Below are 16386 nucleotides of genomic sequence, written 5' to 3' on the forward strand. Positions count from 1 at the left end.
AAATGATTAAAAATTTGATACCCCTAGAGAAGACTGGGTCTGTCTATGTGGTAGGCAGGACGTAATTTGAAGTAACCTCCTTGAGAGGGAACATGGGGTGTCTGAGGTGTTCTGCTTCTCGATAAAGCATTTTCTGCTCTAAAGTCTAAAACAGGTTTCTCAACCTATTTTCTATCCTGACATAACCTGAAAAATATAACACACTCCCATAAGTAACACTGCTTCTCTACAACAGTGACTTTTAATTAGGTAGTGGTGGGGGTGGGGTGGGGGTGGGGGAGGAAGAGGAGGAGATAGAGGGGTATACCAGAACCTTCAGGGAATGGCCATGTGCAGATTTTTAAAAAGACTCCAGGAGGTTTCAATATACCACTCTCATCCTACCTCCAAATTGAAAATCTCAGGTAAACATTCCCCAGACCTTCGAGGCTCACCCTTGTGATGGCAGAGGTTGAGGTTAGTTTCCTCCGGGTCTTCTTTACTTTCCGTAGATCCTCATCTTCATAAAACAGGTCCTAAGTGGGGAAAGGCATGGAATGAAGTTAGGAAACCCCAGGAGGGTCTGGAATTATTTCTCGAGACACTACATGTGAGGGGCTGTGGAAAGTTACCTGCCCGTGCAATGGATCATCACTGCCTTCCTGTTCTGATGAGAAACTCTCCTCCTCTTCCTCAGAATAATTGTCAATATCAGGAGAACGATCTGGAAAGAGACACCTTAGTAAGACAACCTTGAAGTGCGAAGATCTGGCCTAAGAGAATTTGGTTGGCTGAAATCAGGGCTCTCGTCAGGCGGAAATAGGTCTGGGGGAGAGGCGAGGGCCACAGCCATGGTAAGCCATGTTTTATTTTGAGGGATCTCTAAACTTCTCTTTCACAAGAACATTTTAGGCCCCATCAAGTTCAGCTTTCCCAGGATGGGGAACAGGTGATGGGCTTGTTCTTGACCCACAGGGCCTCCAGATACCACATACATCTTACCAGACAGCTTGGATTTGATTCCTTCATGGTCAATGGGCTGGCTGGACAGAGAGTAGATCTTTATTTCTGCCACAGGCACAGAGACATCCTTCACGTTACTGTGCAGGCCAAGCACCAGAGCGCCTTCATTAGGGTGCTGCATCACCTGAGAGCACAGGGCAGTAATGCAAATGCCTTACTAGGAGAGGTGAGTTGTCCATTTTGATAAATCCAAATGGATGTGCAAGCCGATGGGAATGACATTCTGCTAATACATTTTCTTTCTCACTATCTTTCAAATCCAGGCCTACTTTTCTCCCATTGCCTTCAAACTCTTACTTGAAAATTATCTCCAGAAGTGCCAGTCACTGGTCAGGCCTTGTGCTTAAAAGAAAATCAAGGCTCGAGCCTGAAAATGATGGCTAATCTCTGGGACTACATTTTAGTTTCAGTCCTTGACAGAGAACTAGTTCTCCAGGCTGGGGCCAGCCTGCAGATGGTGATCACCTGTGTCTGGCAATGGGAAAAACGATCTATAGTACCTGAGAAAACACAGGTGGGGAAATATGGCATCCATAATACTTCACTCCCCATAGTCCCTCATACTGATTCAAAACCTGAAGAGGAAAGATAGATGGGCTGCCACGATCTCATATATTCTATTTATTAAGGTCACAGAAACTTTCCTATTTAATGTACTAAAGCACAGACATAAGTTTTTTTTTTTTAAGTTTATTTATTTATTTTGAGAGAGAGAAAGAGTGAGTGAGCAGGGGAGGGGCAGAGAGAGAGGGAGAAAGAATCCCAAGCAGGCTTCATACCATCAGTACAGAGCCTGACGTGGGGCTCGAACTCATGAACTGTGAGATCATGATCTGAGCTGAAACCAAGGGCTGGGCGTTTAACTGACGGAGTCACCCAGATGCCCCCAGACCTAAGTTTTAAACCTGACTGTGGGCCAGCTACACAGGAGCTGGGAGCATGGCAGCCGCAGAGCTCTGCACAGGGGGAAGACCTCTACATGCCAGCCATGCAGGGTGTTTCATGAGAATGGAAGAATGGGAGACCACTAGATCCTGATGTCATGCACGTCGTCAACTATTTCCAAACAGCAGGATTTGAGGAGCAAACTAGTGCTTTCTGGGAACAGGAAATTGATGGAAAATCCCTGCTACTGATGACAAGAAATGATGTACTGATAGGACTTCAGTTTTTAAAAGGGGGGCCTGCTCTCAAAATCTACCAGTATCGGGGTGCCTGGGTGGCTCAGTTGGATGAGCGTCCGACTTTGGCTCAGGTCATGATCTTGCAGTCCGTGAGTTCGAGCCCCCCGTCGGGCTCTGTGCTGACAGCTCAGAGCCTGGAGCCTGTTTCAGATTCTGTGTCTTCTCTCTCTGACCCTCCCCCATTAATGCTCTGTCTCTCTCTCTCTCAAAAATAAATAAACGTTAAAAAAAAATTAAAAAAAAAATAAACAAGAAAATCTACCAGTATCATGTAAAACCTCTGCTGACAAAGCATTTAAAGAACAACTCTTCATAGTACAAACTGGGGTCTTACACCTCAAAAAACATACTGACATAATTTAGTTTCATGTGATAAAACTTAAAAAAAATATTTGTTTATTTTTTAGATAGAGCGTGAGTGGGGTAGAGGGACAGAGAGAGAGAGAGAGCAAGAATCTCAAACAGGCTCCATGCTCAGTGAGGAGACTGATGCAGGCCTTGATCCCACGACCCCGGGATCTGACCTGAGCCGAAATCAAGAGTTGGACGCTCAACTGACTGAGCCACCCAGGCACCCCTCATGTGATGAACCTTTGTAAACAGAATACATACATGTGTAGATGTGAAGAATTTTAGTCAAATGAAATGTCTTGGGTGAACTAGGCAATCCATCAGCTGACCTGAATTCAACCAGGAGGAACAAGGATAACTTGTGGACAGGATGGTTTTCCTTGTGGAGCTTGTCAAAGAGAGTCATCTTTGACATGACTGGACCTCCCTCCCCACTAAAGGGATTTTCTTCACAGACTGCTTTTCCAAAATCTTTGAAAAAGGATTGAATTGAATCATCTTTTGGTTTCAGATGTAGGGAGATTAAAAACAAGAAAACTTGGAAAAGGGGAAAAAGAGAGACTGCTGTCTCCCTTGAATTCCTCTTCTTCTTAGAGCTTGTATTATTTGGATGGAATTGTTGACACTACTTTTTATAGAGGCTCCTCCACTTGACCTTATTAAGGTTTTTTTTTTTTAAAGTTCTTTTTAACATTTATTTATTTATTTATTTATTTATTTATTTTTTTTTTTTTAATTTTTTTTTTAACGTTTATTTATTTTTGGGACAGAGAGAGACAGAGCATGAACGAGGGAGGGGCAGAGAGAGAGGGAGACACAGAATCGGAAACAGGCTCCAGGCTCCGAGCCATCAGCCCAGAGCCTGACGCGGGGCTCGAACTCACGGACCGCGAGATCGTGACCTGGCTGAAGTCGGACGCTTAACTGACTGCGCCACCCAGGCGCCCCAACATTTATTTATTTTTGAGAGACAGAGAGAGACAGAGCAGGAGGGGGGGAGGGTCAGAGACAGAGAGGGAGACACAGAATCTGAAACAGGCTCCAGGCTCTGAGCTGTCAGCACAGAGCCCGATGCGGGGCTTGAACTCACGAACCGCGAGATCATGACCTGAGCCGAAGTCGGACGCTCAACCGACGGAGCCACCCAGGTGCCCCAAGGTTTTGCTGGGCTATACTGTGATGTTTGAAATGAACATGCTTCATGGCCCCTACAGGTGGAACCTCTGAAAAGAGAAAATCTGTTGTGTCTTGGAGATATCCATCCATATTCAGCTTTTTTCACCGGGGATAATGGTATTTTCTGTATAGATTTACTCTCAAATTGGCTCTTTGTTTCCATGGAAGAAAACACTTTTTCACTTTATGGTTGGTATCTACACTAATTTTTTTCTGAAGAAATTTGCCAAAAGTTATAGATCCAAAGCCTTGTTACTAGTATAAATGTTTATAAATATATATTCTTCATGATGGTGTATTATTTTTTTGATTGCTCCGATGCTTTGATTTTTGATTTGAGAACCTGTTTTTAAGAACTTGAAAAAGCAGTCTTGCTACATCTCTGTTCAGAGACATTTGTTTGAATCTCCATGTGTCAATGCCTTACTGAATTGGTGCTTTGTCATTGCAATAAAGCATTGCTTCAGTTTAAAAAAAAAAAAAAGTGGCCCCCTTTTTTTCCCCTTTGTCAGGGTTAAGAGGATTTATCTGGCACATAAGGGAACTACACAAATGAGCAAACATATTGAAGATAATGGGAGCCTGCTTTCATCCTGCTGGAGGAGGGAATCAGAACAATGGACAGGGAAAAGGCAAGCATAAGCCCAATGGTGTTGGGTTGGAATTGATTGGAATGTGTGAGCTCATGATCAGACAGACAGACAGACAGGGAAACAGGTATGACATGTGTGTGGTGTGTATGTATGTATGTATGTATGAGAGCATAAGCACATATGCAGATACATTTCCCAGCTCTGTCTGTTCATGGGGAGTAGAAGCAATGACACTCCAGCTGGGAAAATAACTCTTAATAGTCATGGAACCCATTTAGAAACCAATGGTTTCTAAATACTATTCTCCGCCAAAAGGAACCAGGACTCTTTGGAGAATCAGTTCACTCCAAGGCTGGGTCAGGGAAAGTGCAAGATGCTATTTTGTACCAGAAAGTAAAGAAGTGTATAAAGAATGATGGCACATATCAAAAAAGATATAGGGACTAGCTTGGAGGGGTTCCCACTGGCCAAATCTGAGATAATTTAAGCATGAGAAAAAAGAAAGATAGTAACAGATTGAACCCCACTGAAGCAAACAGGAATCCACAGGTCCATAACTAATACATATAAGTGAAATGATCAATAAATGGGAAGAAGAGGAAGCTCTGCCTTACAATAGAAAGTGAATTAATATATACAGCAGGAATGATGGGATTAGAAATTCACTGGCAAGCACCAAAGTAATAATTGATCCAGGCAAGAATCACTAATAGATGCTAAAACTAGTTGAAGATATGATGAGAAAAAAGGTTTGTTACACTGTCTCAAAACATCTCCCTATAAAATATTGTTTTAAATTGGGAAATACAAAAAAAAGTGTTAATTTACGTTGGAAATCCTGGCAGACATCATCTTAACCAAGCAATAAAAGCTAACCTCGCCAGAAATGGAACAAATCAGCATGGAGCATTGCCTGTGTAGCACTTAGAAGAACACGTCATTACTTCTGTGGTAGTTCTGCCAAAAATGCATAAGCTGAATCTAATCTTCAGAAAACATCAGACAAACCCAAACTGAGGAACATTCAACGAGGTAACTAGCCTGTACTCTTTTTTTTTTCCTTCCTTCCTTCCTTCCTTCCTTCTTCCCTTCCTTCCTTCCTTCCTTCTTCCCTTCCTTCCTTCCTTCCTTCTTCCCTTCCTTCCTTCTTCCCTTCCTTCTTCCCTTCCCTTCCCTTCCCTTCCCTTCCCTTCCCTTCCCTTCCCTTCCCTAAGTTTATTTATTGAGAGGGAGAGAGGATCTGAAGCGGGCTCTGTGCTGATGGCAGAGAGCCTGTCGTGAGGCTCAAAGTCATGAGCCGTGAGATCATGACCTGAGCTGAAGTTGGACACCCAACTGACTGAGCCACCCAGGTGCCTCTAGCCTGTACTCTTAAAAAAAGTCAAAGGAATGAAAGACAAGGAAAATCTGAGGGACTGTTGAAAATTGAAGGAGACTAAAAAGGCAAGACAATTAAATGAACACTATCCCAGATTAAATACTGGGCCTGTAATGGATATTATCGAGACACTTGGCACAATTTGAGCAGGGGCCGTGGGCTGGATGATGATCCTATATCCGTGTTGATGTCCTGACCTTTATGACGGGCATGATGCTGACTACACAGGAGAGTATTCTTATTTTTAAGAAATTAACATAGTACGGCATTAACGTGTAGTAGGGCATCATGTCTGCAACTTACTCTCAGTGGTTCAGAAAAGAAAATAATATGCATAAATGTTTATATATAGAGAGAAAAATAAGGCAAATGTGGTAATATGTTAGCACTGAAGAATCTGAGTGCAGGGTATATGGGCATTCTTTACACTACTCTTACAATTTTTCTGTAAGTTTGAATTTTCTTTGAAATTTAAAGAAAAACATTTTGTGAGGGAGAAATTACTTGGGATAAAAAGAACAATTACTGGGGCGCCTGGGTGGCTCAGTCAGTTAAGCATCTGACTTCAGCTCAGGTCACGATCTCACGGTCCGTGAGTTTGAGCCCCCGCATCGGGCTCTGTGCTGACAGCTCAGAGCCTGGAGCCTGCTTCGGATTCTGTGTCTCCTTCTCTCTCTGCCCCTCCCCCATTCATGCTCTGTCTCTCTCTGTCTCAAAAATAAATAAACATGTTAAAAAAAAAAAAAAAAGAACAATTACTTGGGATATCCTGAATTTCCAAAAACAGAATTAACTTGTAAAAGAAAATGAAACACCCAGCCACTAGGCTGGCAAAATCATTTGCTAGCAGGCTCAACTGGCTGGGCCTGGTGTGCCTCACAAACTCTCGGGCTTAAAGACTGGCGACTGTGCCCCTCACCTCTGCCATGTTGATAAGTCCCACAGCCAGGGTCTTATAGCCCAAGATGGTCCGGTTCTTGTAACGCTTTCTCCTTTGCAACATGATCTGTAGCTTGTTGGCATCTCGCTTCAGGAAATGAGGGTACTGCCAAGTACAAAAGAGTCAAGCATCGTTAATGAGCTCCTGGGCCCTTGGGTTCTGGTCCTGTTGGAAGATATGCAATCCTTCCGTGCTTCACTATCTCCTGTCTGTACAAGGGAGCTGCGTGGGGGGAATCAGGGGTGAAGGAGACACCATTAAGTTGCCGCTGAGGCTTCAATTCTCCTTGGTGCCTGATTTCCATTCTGTAGCTCTGTGGTACACACGTGTTCAGAACTTTGCCTCTTTCTTTGCCAAGTGATCAAATGTTTTCTCCATATGCTTCAATTTGGGATCCTGGGATTGTGATGAGAGAGAGAGAGACATACTAAAGAGGCATAAGGAGAAGGGAAGGAATTGAGATTACAACATGGGGGCAGAATGAGACTGAAGGGGACACACTCAGCTGGAGTGTGTGCCGCAGATTACTAAGGAGAGGTAACGGGGCTGAGCGAGATTGGGTGGGCGAACAACAGCCTTATCCAAGGAAAGGGAAAAAAAAGAACTCGGGTCTCAGCATCCTCACTGTGGCTGGCTGAGTGACTGCTTCAGTCCTCCAGGCTAGCCACAGAAGCTCAATTCATTGGGTAACTTTCATTCATTGGGCTGTGGCTGTTCTGGGATAGAAAAATCTCCAGACTGCAGGACTACCTGGGGACTAGACTAGACATTAGTGACCTAAGATTCAGTAGCTTCTCACCTGAAGGGAGAAGGTTAATTGGAGTTCTGTTTCCACAAGTCCACTAGCTGGAAGGATGATCTCGTTGGAGCGAAGAATCCTTTTGGAACCCTGAAACAAAACAAAACAAAACAAAACAAAACAAACAAAAAAAAAAAAGGTCAAATCTGTGTCATCAAAAATCAGACCAAAAGAAATACTAAGTTTGCAAACAACTTTTAAACTCTACAAACATTCTTACCAAATATTTTATCGGTTTTTATTATACTCATTAAAATCAAGCCATACCAGAAGTATGATTTTACATGTATTATGTTGTATGTTCATAAAAGATTTTCACATAAAAGTGGTTTATTTTTGGACGTGACTTTTCCAACATTCCCCAGAAGAGTCAGGCAGGTAGCAGCACCATGCTCACCTCTGCCTCCCTTCTTCCTCGCAAATTGACACTTCACTTGCACTGTCTTGTCTTTTCACATGCTTTTTCTTTCTCTTCTTGGATGCTCATTTGTGCTTCTGCACACAGCTAAGGCACTCCCCTTTCAGGTCCCCGCTTAATGTTTTCCCAGGAACCTCTCCTTTCAGCTCCACCTCTTCCAGCCTAAGAATGGGTTAGATACCCCAGCATTTTTAGTTCTAAAGTTGGGCCAAACTATTCCTAAAGTGCAAAAAGAGATCAGCAGGAGGGCCTGAGGAATGCCAATAAACTTGTATAAATTACTTTTTCAAAAAAAATTGAGATTTAAAAACCGTGAAATGTCTAGATCTTGAACACACAGGATCAATGAGTTGATAAATGCATATACCTACGTAACCCACATCTGCCTCAAGATATGCAACATTTCCGGGGTGCCTGGGTGGCTCAGTCGGTTGAGTGTCTGACTCCTGATTTTGGCTCAGGTCATGATCCCAGGGTTGTGAGACTGAGCCCCATGTTGGGCTCTATGCTGAGCATGGATCCTGCTTGAGATTCTCTCTCGCTCCCTCTCTCCCTCTCTCCCTCTCTCTCTCTCCCCCCACTCCCTGGCTCATACTCTCTCTAAAATAAAATTAAAAATTAAAAAGAAAAAAGACGTACATTTCTATCGCTCCAGAAAAGCTCTGTGATCCTGCCCAGACAATCCTACACTGCTCTCTCAGAGGCAAGCACTGTTCTGACTTCTTTCACCATAGGTTAGTTTTACCGATTCTAACATTCCATATAAATGGGGTCATACGGTATGCGCTATTCTGGTTGGGCTTCTTCAAACATCATCTTTGAGGTTCATACAGGGTGTTGCATATATTAGCAGTTCATTCCTTTTTATTGCCGAGTAGAATTCTATTCTACTGTTGCTGAACATTCACATTTGTGTTGTTTCTAGTTTTTGGCTACTATGGCCAAAGCTGCCATTCTTGTTAGAAGTCTTTATAGACATATGTGTTACTTTTTCTAGGGCAAACACCTAAGAAAGGAATTGCTGGGTCTTAGGGTAGATGTATGCTTAACTTTATGAGAAACTGCCAGACCAGTTTCCAAAGTGTTGGTACCATTCCCACCCCAGCAGCAGTGTCTAAAAGCCCCAGTTGCTCCTTATCTTCACTAGCAGTTGGTGCGATCAGGTCTTGATTCATGGATTCTAATGGGTACGCACAGTGGAATATCACTGTGGTTACGATTTGCATTTCCCTGATGACTAATACTATTAAGCACATTTTCATTAGTTTATTGATCATTTGTAAATCTCCATGTAAATCTCTATGAGGTGCCTGGTCAAACATTTTCATCCAGGTTTTTTTATCTTGTTTTTGAGTTGTAAGAGTTTTTTAATTTATACAAGTCACTTGTCAGACATATGTATTGTAAATTATTTTCTTGTCTATTCAGTTTATTAATGGTATCTTTGGATGAAGTATTTAATTTTGACCAAGTCTACTTTATTATTTAATGGTTAATGCATTCTGGCTCCTATCTAAAAGATCTTTGCCTACTCCAAGACTGTGAAGTTACTCTGCCATGTTGGAGCAGATATTCTGCTGCTTCCTTGTAGAAATTTTATAATTTTGGGGCACTAGGTGGCTCAGTTGGTTAAGCCTCTGACTTTGGCTCAGGTCATGATCTCGCAGTCCATGGGTTTGAGCCCTGTGTTGGGCTCTATGCTGACAGCTCAGAGCCCGTAACCTGCTTCAGATTCTGCATCTCCCTCTCTCTCTAACCCTCCTACACTCACACTCTGTCACTCTCTCTCAAAAATAAACATTAAAATTTTTTTTAAAAACAATTTTTATAATTTTAGTTTTTATATTTAGGTTTCTTATCCATTTCTAATTATTTTTAATTAGACTGAGCCACCTAGGCGTCCCTCCGTTTCTAATTTTTAAAAAATATTTTTATTTATTTTTGAGAGCGAGAGAGAGAGAGAGAGAGAGAGAGAGAGAGAGAGAGAGCATATGAGCTGTGCTGACAGCAGAGAGCCCAATGTGGAGCTAGAACTCGTGAACTGTGAGATCATGAGCTGAGCTCAGGTGGGGACACTTAACCAAGTGAGCCACCCAAGCACTCCTAACTTTTGCTTTTACAAAATGCAAATTTTGCTTAATGCAGGAAGGAAAATCTAAATACAATATTTCAGAATGTTTTTGTAACTAGAATAGAATTGTAATTAGAATAGTTTTGTAACTAGAATAGAATACCAATTAAAATAACAAAGGAAATTCTGCCTTGTCTGTTAGAAAACACTTTTTGTAGTAACCGCTATTACAAACAAGAATCTTGACAAAGTTTTCACCTGAGTTCATTGATTTTTAAAATCTCTGTAAAATGAATCTCAGAAACGCTGAGAGAATTCAGAATGTGGCTTATATATATATATATATATATATATATATATATATATATATAGTGGTGGTTTCAACAAAAGGTAGGAAACATTTGGCAATATTTAGAGATATTTTTGGTTGTTATAACTGGGGTGGTATCTGTGTGTATGTGAGGTATTTCTAGAGCGTAGAGGTCAAGGTTGTTGCTGACCATCCTATGATGTACAGAGCAGACCCCACAACACAATGATCTGGCCCAAATGTCTAGAGTGCTGCCGCTGAGAAACGCTGTTCTAGCTGAAACCTCACCTCCACTGAGGACATGCTTCTTGGGTAGGTAGTTCTCTCAAACGGTGGCTGCTTTTCTCCTATAATGCGCACACTTGGCTTGGAGATGAGGAAGATGTCCTCCTTATTTTCATCACCAGCTCTAGAACATTCTCCCTTCCACCTCGCCAAAAACCCTATTCTGAATTGATACCCTCAGTTCATACCACCCTCTATTCCCTGCTGTGGCTGGGATCTTTAACTGTAGTCATTTCTGCTTATTTCTTGATTTCAGCTCCTCACTCACTGTTCCTTTCCCCGGTACTATCTCAGCCATAAGTCTCTATGGTTTCAATATATGCTCTTTCCAACACCTTGGCTGCCTCAATCTCATAATCCCTCTCTTTCAATGATCTTGTCCTCACACTTGTCTTAGCTACTCACCCACATGATCACATGCTGAATCTTATCATTACCAATAATTACAAGCAATATCTAATCTCAGTTTCATGTACCCCACTCTCTGATTACACCTATCTTTTCAGCTCATTCTCTCAGGTTTGTCAACAATAATTCTTCTGCCAGGGCCTATGATCCAAAGATCCTTCCATTGTTTCAATTTTCCTCATGGCCCTGCTGTCCCTCTTTCCTCCTTACCCAGCTTAAATGCCACAGTCAATCTTTATAAATAAACAGGTTCTTGCACACACTCTGTTGCTAGTCTGCCATAGTCATTTGGTAAATTACAACTCTGTTGAAGTCCAACTGCACTAGCTGAACACGCCCAGAAGGAATCATATAATCAGGCGGCCTGGTCTGTCTTTAATACATGTCCCCGAATCTGTAGTGGGCTGACAAGACAGTCTGGCAATTACTCTGTATTTTCCCAAGTCTTTCCCCTTTTCTGCTCTGCTTGATGATGCATTTTTCCTCAAACCCCTAACACCTCCTAACCTCTCCTCACTTTAGTTGATAACCTTTATTCCTACTTAGCTGAGAAGATGGAAGCACTAGGAAAAGGGCTCCCACAACTCCCAGCACACTTACCTACTTAGCACATTTGTGCTCATGTCCCCTCCGACCCTCCTGTTATACAGATGGAGGCCCTACTCCCATCTAAAGTCAACCACTGCACTTGGGCACCAGAGCTCATCCCCCCTCACCTGCTCAGATGCTCTTCTACCCAGTCTTTCAGGTCCTACATAATCAACCTTCCTCTTTATTCTGGATCATTTCTATTAGCAAACATGTTGTTATCTCTCTGATCTTAAAACAAAACAACAACCCCAAAAAACCCTCTCGTCACCATGTGCCCTGCTGGCTACCAACCCCTATCTTGCCTTCCCTTAGCAAACTCAAGAGCTGTCTATTTTTGCTCTCCTGAAGTCCTCTGCTTTCATTTTTCTTGTAAATGCATTCCAGTCAACTTTCCTATCTCCACCATCCCACCACAAATGCTACTGACAAGGTCTCAAATAACCTTCACTTTAAAGAACCTGATGACCCATTCTCATCTCCTTGGGCTTATCTGCGCCTTTTGATAGTCACTCTTGACTTCCAGCAACACTTCCTTCATCTGGCTTCCAGGATCCCATACTCTCTTTGATTTCCTCTTATCCTCCGGCTGCTCTCTCTTGGCTTCGATTTCCAGTCCTTCCTCTCCTCTCAGACTTCCTAATGCTGGAGTGCCTGGGGCCTTAATCCTTAGACTTGTTCTCTTCTCTGCAGTCACTCACTCCACTCCTAATTATCTCATCCAATCTTAAGGTCTTAATTAAATATACTCTCCAAATTATCTCTCTATCCCAGACCTCTCTCCTGGACTCTAAACCCATATATTCAATTATCTATTCAACATCTCCTCCTGCATGTTTAATAGGCATCTCAGACATAACACGATAAGCTGAGTTTTGTTTGGATCTTTCCCTTGAACCTGCTTCAGCCAGTCTTCTCCATCTCACTTAATGGCATTTCCACCCGCTAGTTGTTTAGGGAAAACCTCTGGCAGGGTGCCTGCCTGGCTCATTCTGTAGAGCATGTCGTTCTTGATCTTGGGGTTGTGACTTCAAGTACCATGTTGGGTGCAGAGATTGCTTAAATAAACTTTAAAAAGAAAAGAAAACAATCCGGTGCTACCCTCATCTCTTGCCTCAACCACTGTTATGGCCTATTAACAAACTGGTCTTCCTGATTCCTCTTCCCTACCTACAGTCTCTTCTCTATACAACAGCCACAGTGATCCCATCACTTCTTTGTTCAAAACCCTCCAATTCACACAGATCGAAAGCCAGAGACTTTGTAATTATCTGCACATATCCTGTTCCTCCCTTACTTTTTTTTTTAAATGTTTATTATTTTTGAGAGAGAGAGAGAGAGAGAGAGAGAGAGAGAGAGAGAGAGAGAACACAAGTGGTGGAGGGGAAGAGAAAGAGAGGATCCGACGTGGGCTCCATGCTGATTGCAGAGAGCCTGATGCAGGGCTCGAACTCACGAACCTTGAGATCATGAGCTGAAGTTGGACACTTAACTGACTGAGCCACCCAAGCACCCCCACTACGCCTTACTTCTTTGACCTCACCTCCTTCTGCTTTTGTTCCTCTCCAGCCTCACTGGCCACCACTTCCTTCCTCTTGGTTCTGTCAGAAACATTCCTGCCTTAGGGCTTTGCTTTGCCTTTTCCCTCTGCCTAGAATGCTCTTTCTCCAGATATTGCATGGCTCCCTCCTTTCACCTTCAAAGTCTTTGCATAAATGTCATGTCTCAATGAGGCCTACCCTGACCACCCTAACTTCTCTCACCTCTGGCATGCTAGATCCCTTTATCTTATTTATTTCCCCACAGGACATACCTCCTTCCAATAGCAACAGCCCTTATTATTTGAACTCTCACTATCCAAATATGTGCTATAAATACTTGTAAAACTTTCTATCCCAATTGCATTATCTGAATTGCAAACCTGTTAAAACCAATCTGTGTGTGCAGGTAACAGGACATAGAGTACAGGGCAGTCCCAGGATCACAGTGAGCACTGGTGCTTTCAAAGCATGGTGCACTACTCTTCTCATCTTTCTCATCCTTCTCCAAAGATTTGCTCTTCATGGGCCACAGTACTTGCCTCTTCCAGGGCCTAGGGCACTACCTACTTGGGTCCAATTTCAGAATTATCTTTAGTACCTTTACATATCATCTTTAAGCTATATAACAGTACATCTTCATTTACAGTATAGAAGCAAGACAATTTATATCTGATTCTACAATATCATTACTTATAGTGCATAAAAATACCCATTAATGAGTATTATTACTGCATTAAAAATTAGGTTCCTGGTGTTTTTTATTTTTTATTTGAGAGAGAGTGTGTGTGAGTGGGGGAGAGGGGCAGAGGGAGAGAGAGAAAGAGTCTTAAGCAGGCTCCACGCTCAGTGCAGAACCTGATGTGGGGCTCGATACCACAACCCTGGGATCATGACGGGAGCCGAAATCAAGTCGGACACTCAACTAACTGAGCCACCCAGGAACCTGGGTTCCTAGTGTTTTAAATGCTTCCTTTTAAATGCAAAATTATTCATGAATGGCCACCTACAATTTTAAGAGTCCTGTAGTAATCTTTTGAGAAAATAGGTAGAGGGGCACCTGGGTGGCTCAGTTGGTTAAGTGTCCGACTTCGGCTCAGGTCACAATGTCGCGGTTTATGGGTTCGAGCCCTGCATCGGGCTCTCTGCTGACAGCTCAGAGCCTGAAGCCTGCTTCAGATTCTGTGTCTCCCCCCATCTCTGCTCTTCCCCTGCTCATGCTCTGTGTCTCTCTCTCAATAATAAATCAACATTAAAAAAAACATTTATAAAGAGTTGGGACCCTTGGTTTCGGCTTAGGTCACGAACTCACGAACCATGAGATCAAGCCCCACACACAAAAATTATACACCCAAGTAGCTTTTGTTTATGTAGGTACAACTATCAGTATTTACCATATTAGGAATTTAAACTGAGACATTTAAAAATATGTATAGGGGTGCTTGGGTGGTTCAGCTGGTTAAGTGTCCGACTCTTGGTTTCAGCTCGGGTATGATCTCTTGGTTCATGAGTTCAAGCCCTGCATCAGGCTCACACTAACAGCGCAGGGGCATGCTTGGATTCTCTCTCTCTCTCCCTCTGCCCCTCCTGCTCGTGCTCTCTTTCTCTCAAATAAATAATAAATTTTAAAAATATAATAAAAATATGTATTAATTCACTTAAAAATAAACCTTTCACATGTTTACATTAATGAAAAATGTCTTTTCCAAAACAAAAACGATTTAGTAAGAAGATGGCATGTTTTTTTTTAAACAATTTCATTGGGATAGAATTCAAATACTATACAATTCACCCATTTAAAGTGTACATTTCAATAGCTTTTAGTATATTCAGAGTTGTGCAAACATTACCACAATAAGTTCTACAGCATTTTCATCACCCCAAAAAGAAACCCGATACTCTTTAGCTGTCACCCTACTAATCTTCTCACCCTCTACCCCCAACCCCAGGCAACCACTAATTTACTTTCTGACTCTATCAATGTACCTACCTATCAGGGACATTTCATATAAATGGAATCATACGACATGTGGTCTTTTGTGACTGGCTTCTTTCATTTATTAGCACAATGTTTTCAAGCTTCATCCATGCTGTAGCATGGATATACCACCTTTCACTTATCCATTCGTCAGTCAATGGACTTGGTTTGTTTCCAATTTTTAGCTATTATGAATAAATGCTGCCAATGAACATTTTTTTTTTCAACGTTTATTTATTTTTGGGACAGAGAGAGACAGAGCATGAACAGGGGAGGGGCAGAGAGAGAGGGAGACACAGAATCGGAAACAGGCTCCAGGCTCCGAGCCATCAGCCCAGAGCCCGACGCGGGGCTCGAACTCACGGACCGCGAGATCGTGACCTGGCTGAAGTCGGACGCCTAACCGACTGCGCCACCCAGGCGCCCCGCCAATGAACATTTATGTGCAGTTTTATGTAGACATGTTTTCATTTCCCTTGGGTAATATCTAGGAGTAGAATTGCTGGGCCACCTTATGACTCTATGTCACACCTTTTCAGGAACTGCCAGACTATTTTTAAGGTGGCTGCATGATTTTACATTTCCAACAGCAGTATGAAGGAGATAGCATTCTTTTACATTTCTGCAAATCTCTTAAAAAAAATTTTTTTTAATGTTTATTTATTTTGGGGACAGAGAGAGACAGAGCATGAATGGGGGAGGGGCAGAGAGAGAGGGAGACACAGAATCGGAAGCAGGCTCCAGGCTCCGAGCCATCAGCCCAGAGCCCGACGCGGGGCTCGAACTCACGCACCGCGAGATCGTGACCTGAGCTGAAGTCGGACGCTCAACCGACTGAGCCACCCAGGCGCCCCTCTGCAAATCTCTTTAATGTCTGGCTAATAGTTGGATTCTCCTACCTGCTTCTGTATTCAATTTGTTGCAAAGTAATGTTTTGGTTGGGTATATGAAAAAAATCCACACTCAAAGAGATACAAAGTTAAAAAAAAAGGAGACTTTTATAGCACTGTTACATATTAAAATCCAATTAACAGAAAAAGGACATCAATGGCAAAACTGAGAAATCTGAATAAAGTCTTTAATTTAGTTAATAGTATTGTACTAATGATAATTTCTTAGTTTTGATAAAGGTACCATGGTTAAGAAAGATGTTAACATTGGGAGAAGGTGGGTGAGGGGAATACAGAAACTCTATATATTATCCCCGCATCTCTCCTGCAAATTTAAAATTATTTCAAAATAAAATGTTAAAAACAAAACCCAATCCATTGGTCTATTTTGTTCTTTGAACAGATCTTTTACCCAGCATGATTTTGTAACCTCATGCACTGGTCATTTGGAAAACACGGGTTCACTGAATCAGGCAA

At 42.3% G+C, this 16386-nt stretch overlaps 1 protein-coding gene across 3 annotated transcripts in view; it reads right to left on the reverse strand.

The window, feature by feature from the left end:
- PACS1 (phosphofurin acidic cluster sorting protein 1) overlaps positions 1–16386 on the reverse strand; it is a 155871-nt gene that overhangs the window by 23959 nt on the left and 115526 nt on the right. For all 3 annotated transcript variants that reach the window (XM_047877866.1, XM_047877867.1, XM_047877868.1), the window contains exons 3-7: positions 7424–7513; positions 6604–6729; positions 982–1126; positions 612–703; positions 435–515 (exon numbers count right to left, since the gene is read on the reverse strand). In XM_047877866.1, coding sequence (XP_047733822.1) covers positions 435–515; positions 612–703; positions 982–1126; positions 6604–6729; positions 7424–7513 — 534 coding nt within the window. The remainder of the gene's footprint in view (positions 1–434; positions 516–611; positions 704–981; positions 1127–6603; positions 6730–7423; positions 7514–16386) is intronic.

Source organism: Prionailurus viverrinus, chromosome D1 (genome assembly GCF_022837055.1).
Source record: "Prionailurus viverrinus isolate Anna chromosome D1, UM_Priviv_1.0, whole genome shotgun sequence".
Taxonomy (NCBI): domain Eukaryota; kingdom Metazoa; phylum Chordata; class Mammalia; order Carnivora; family Felidae; genus Prionailurus; species Prionailurus viverrinus.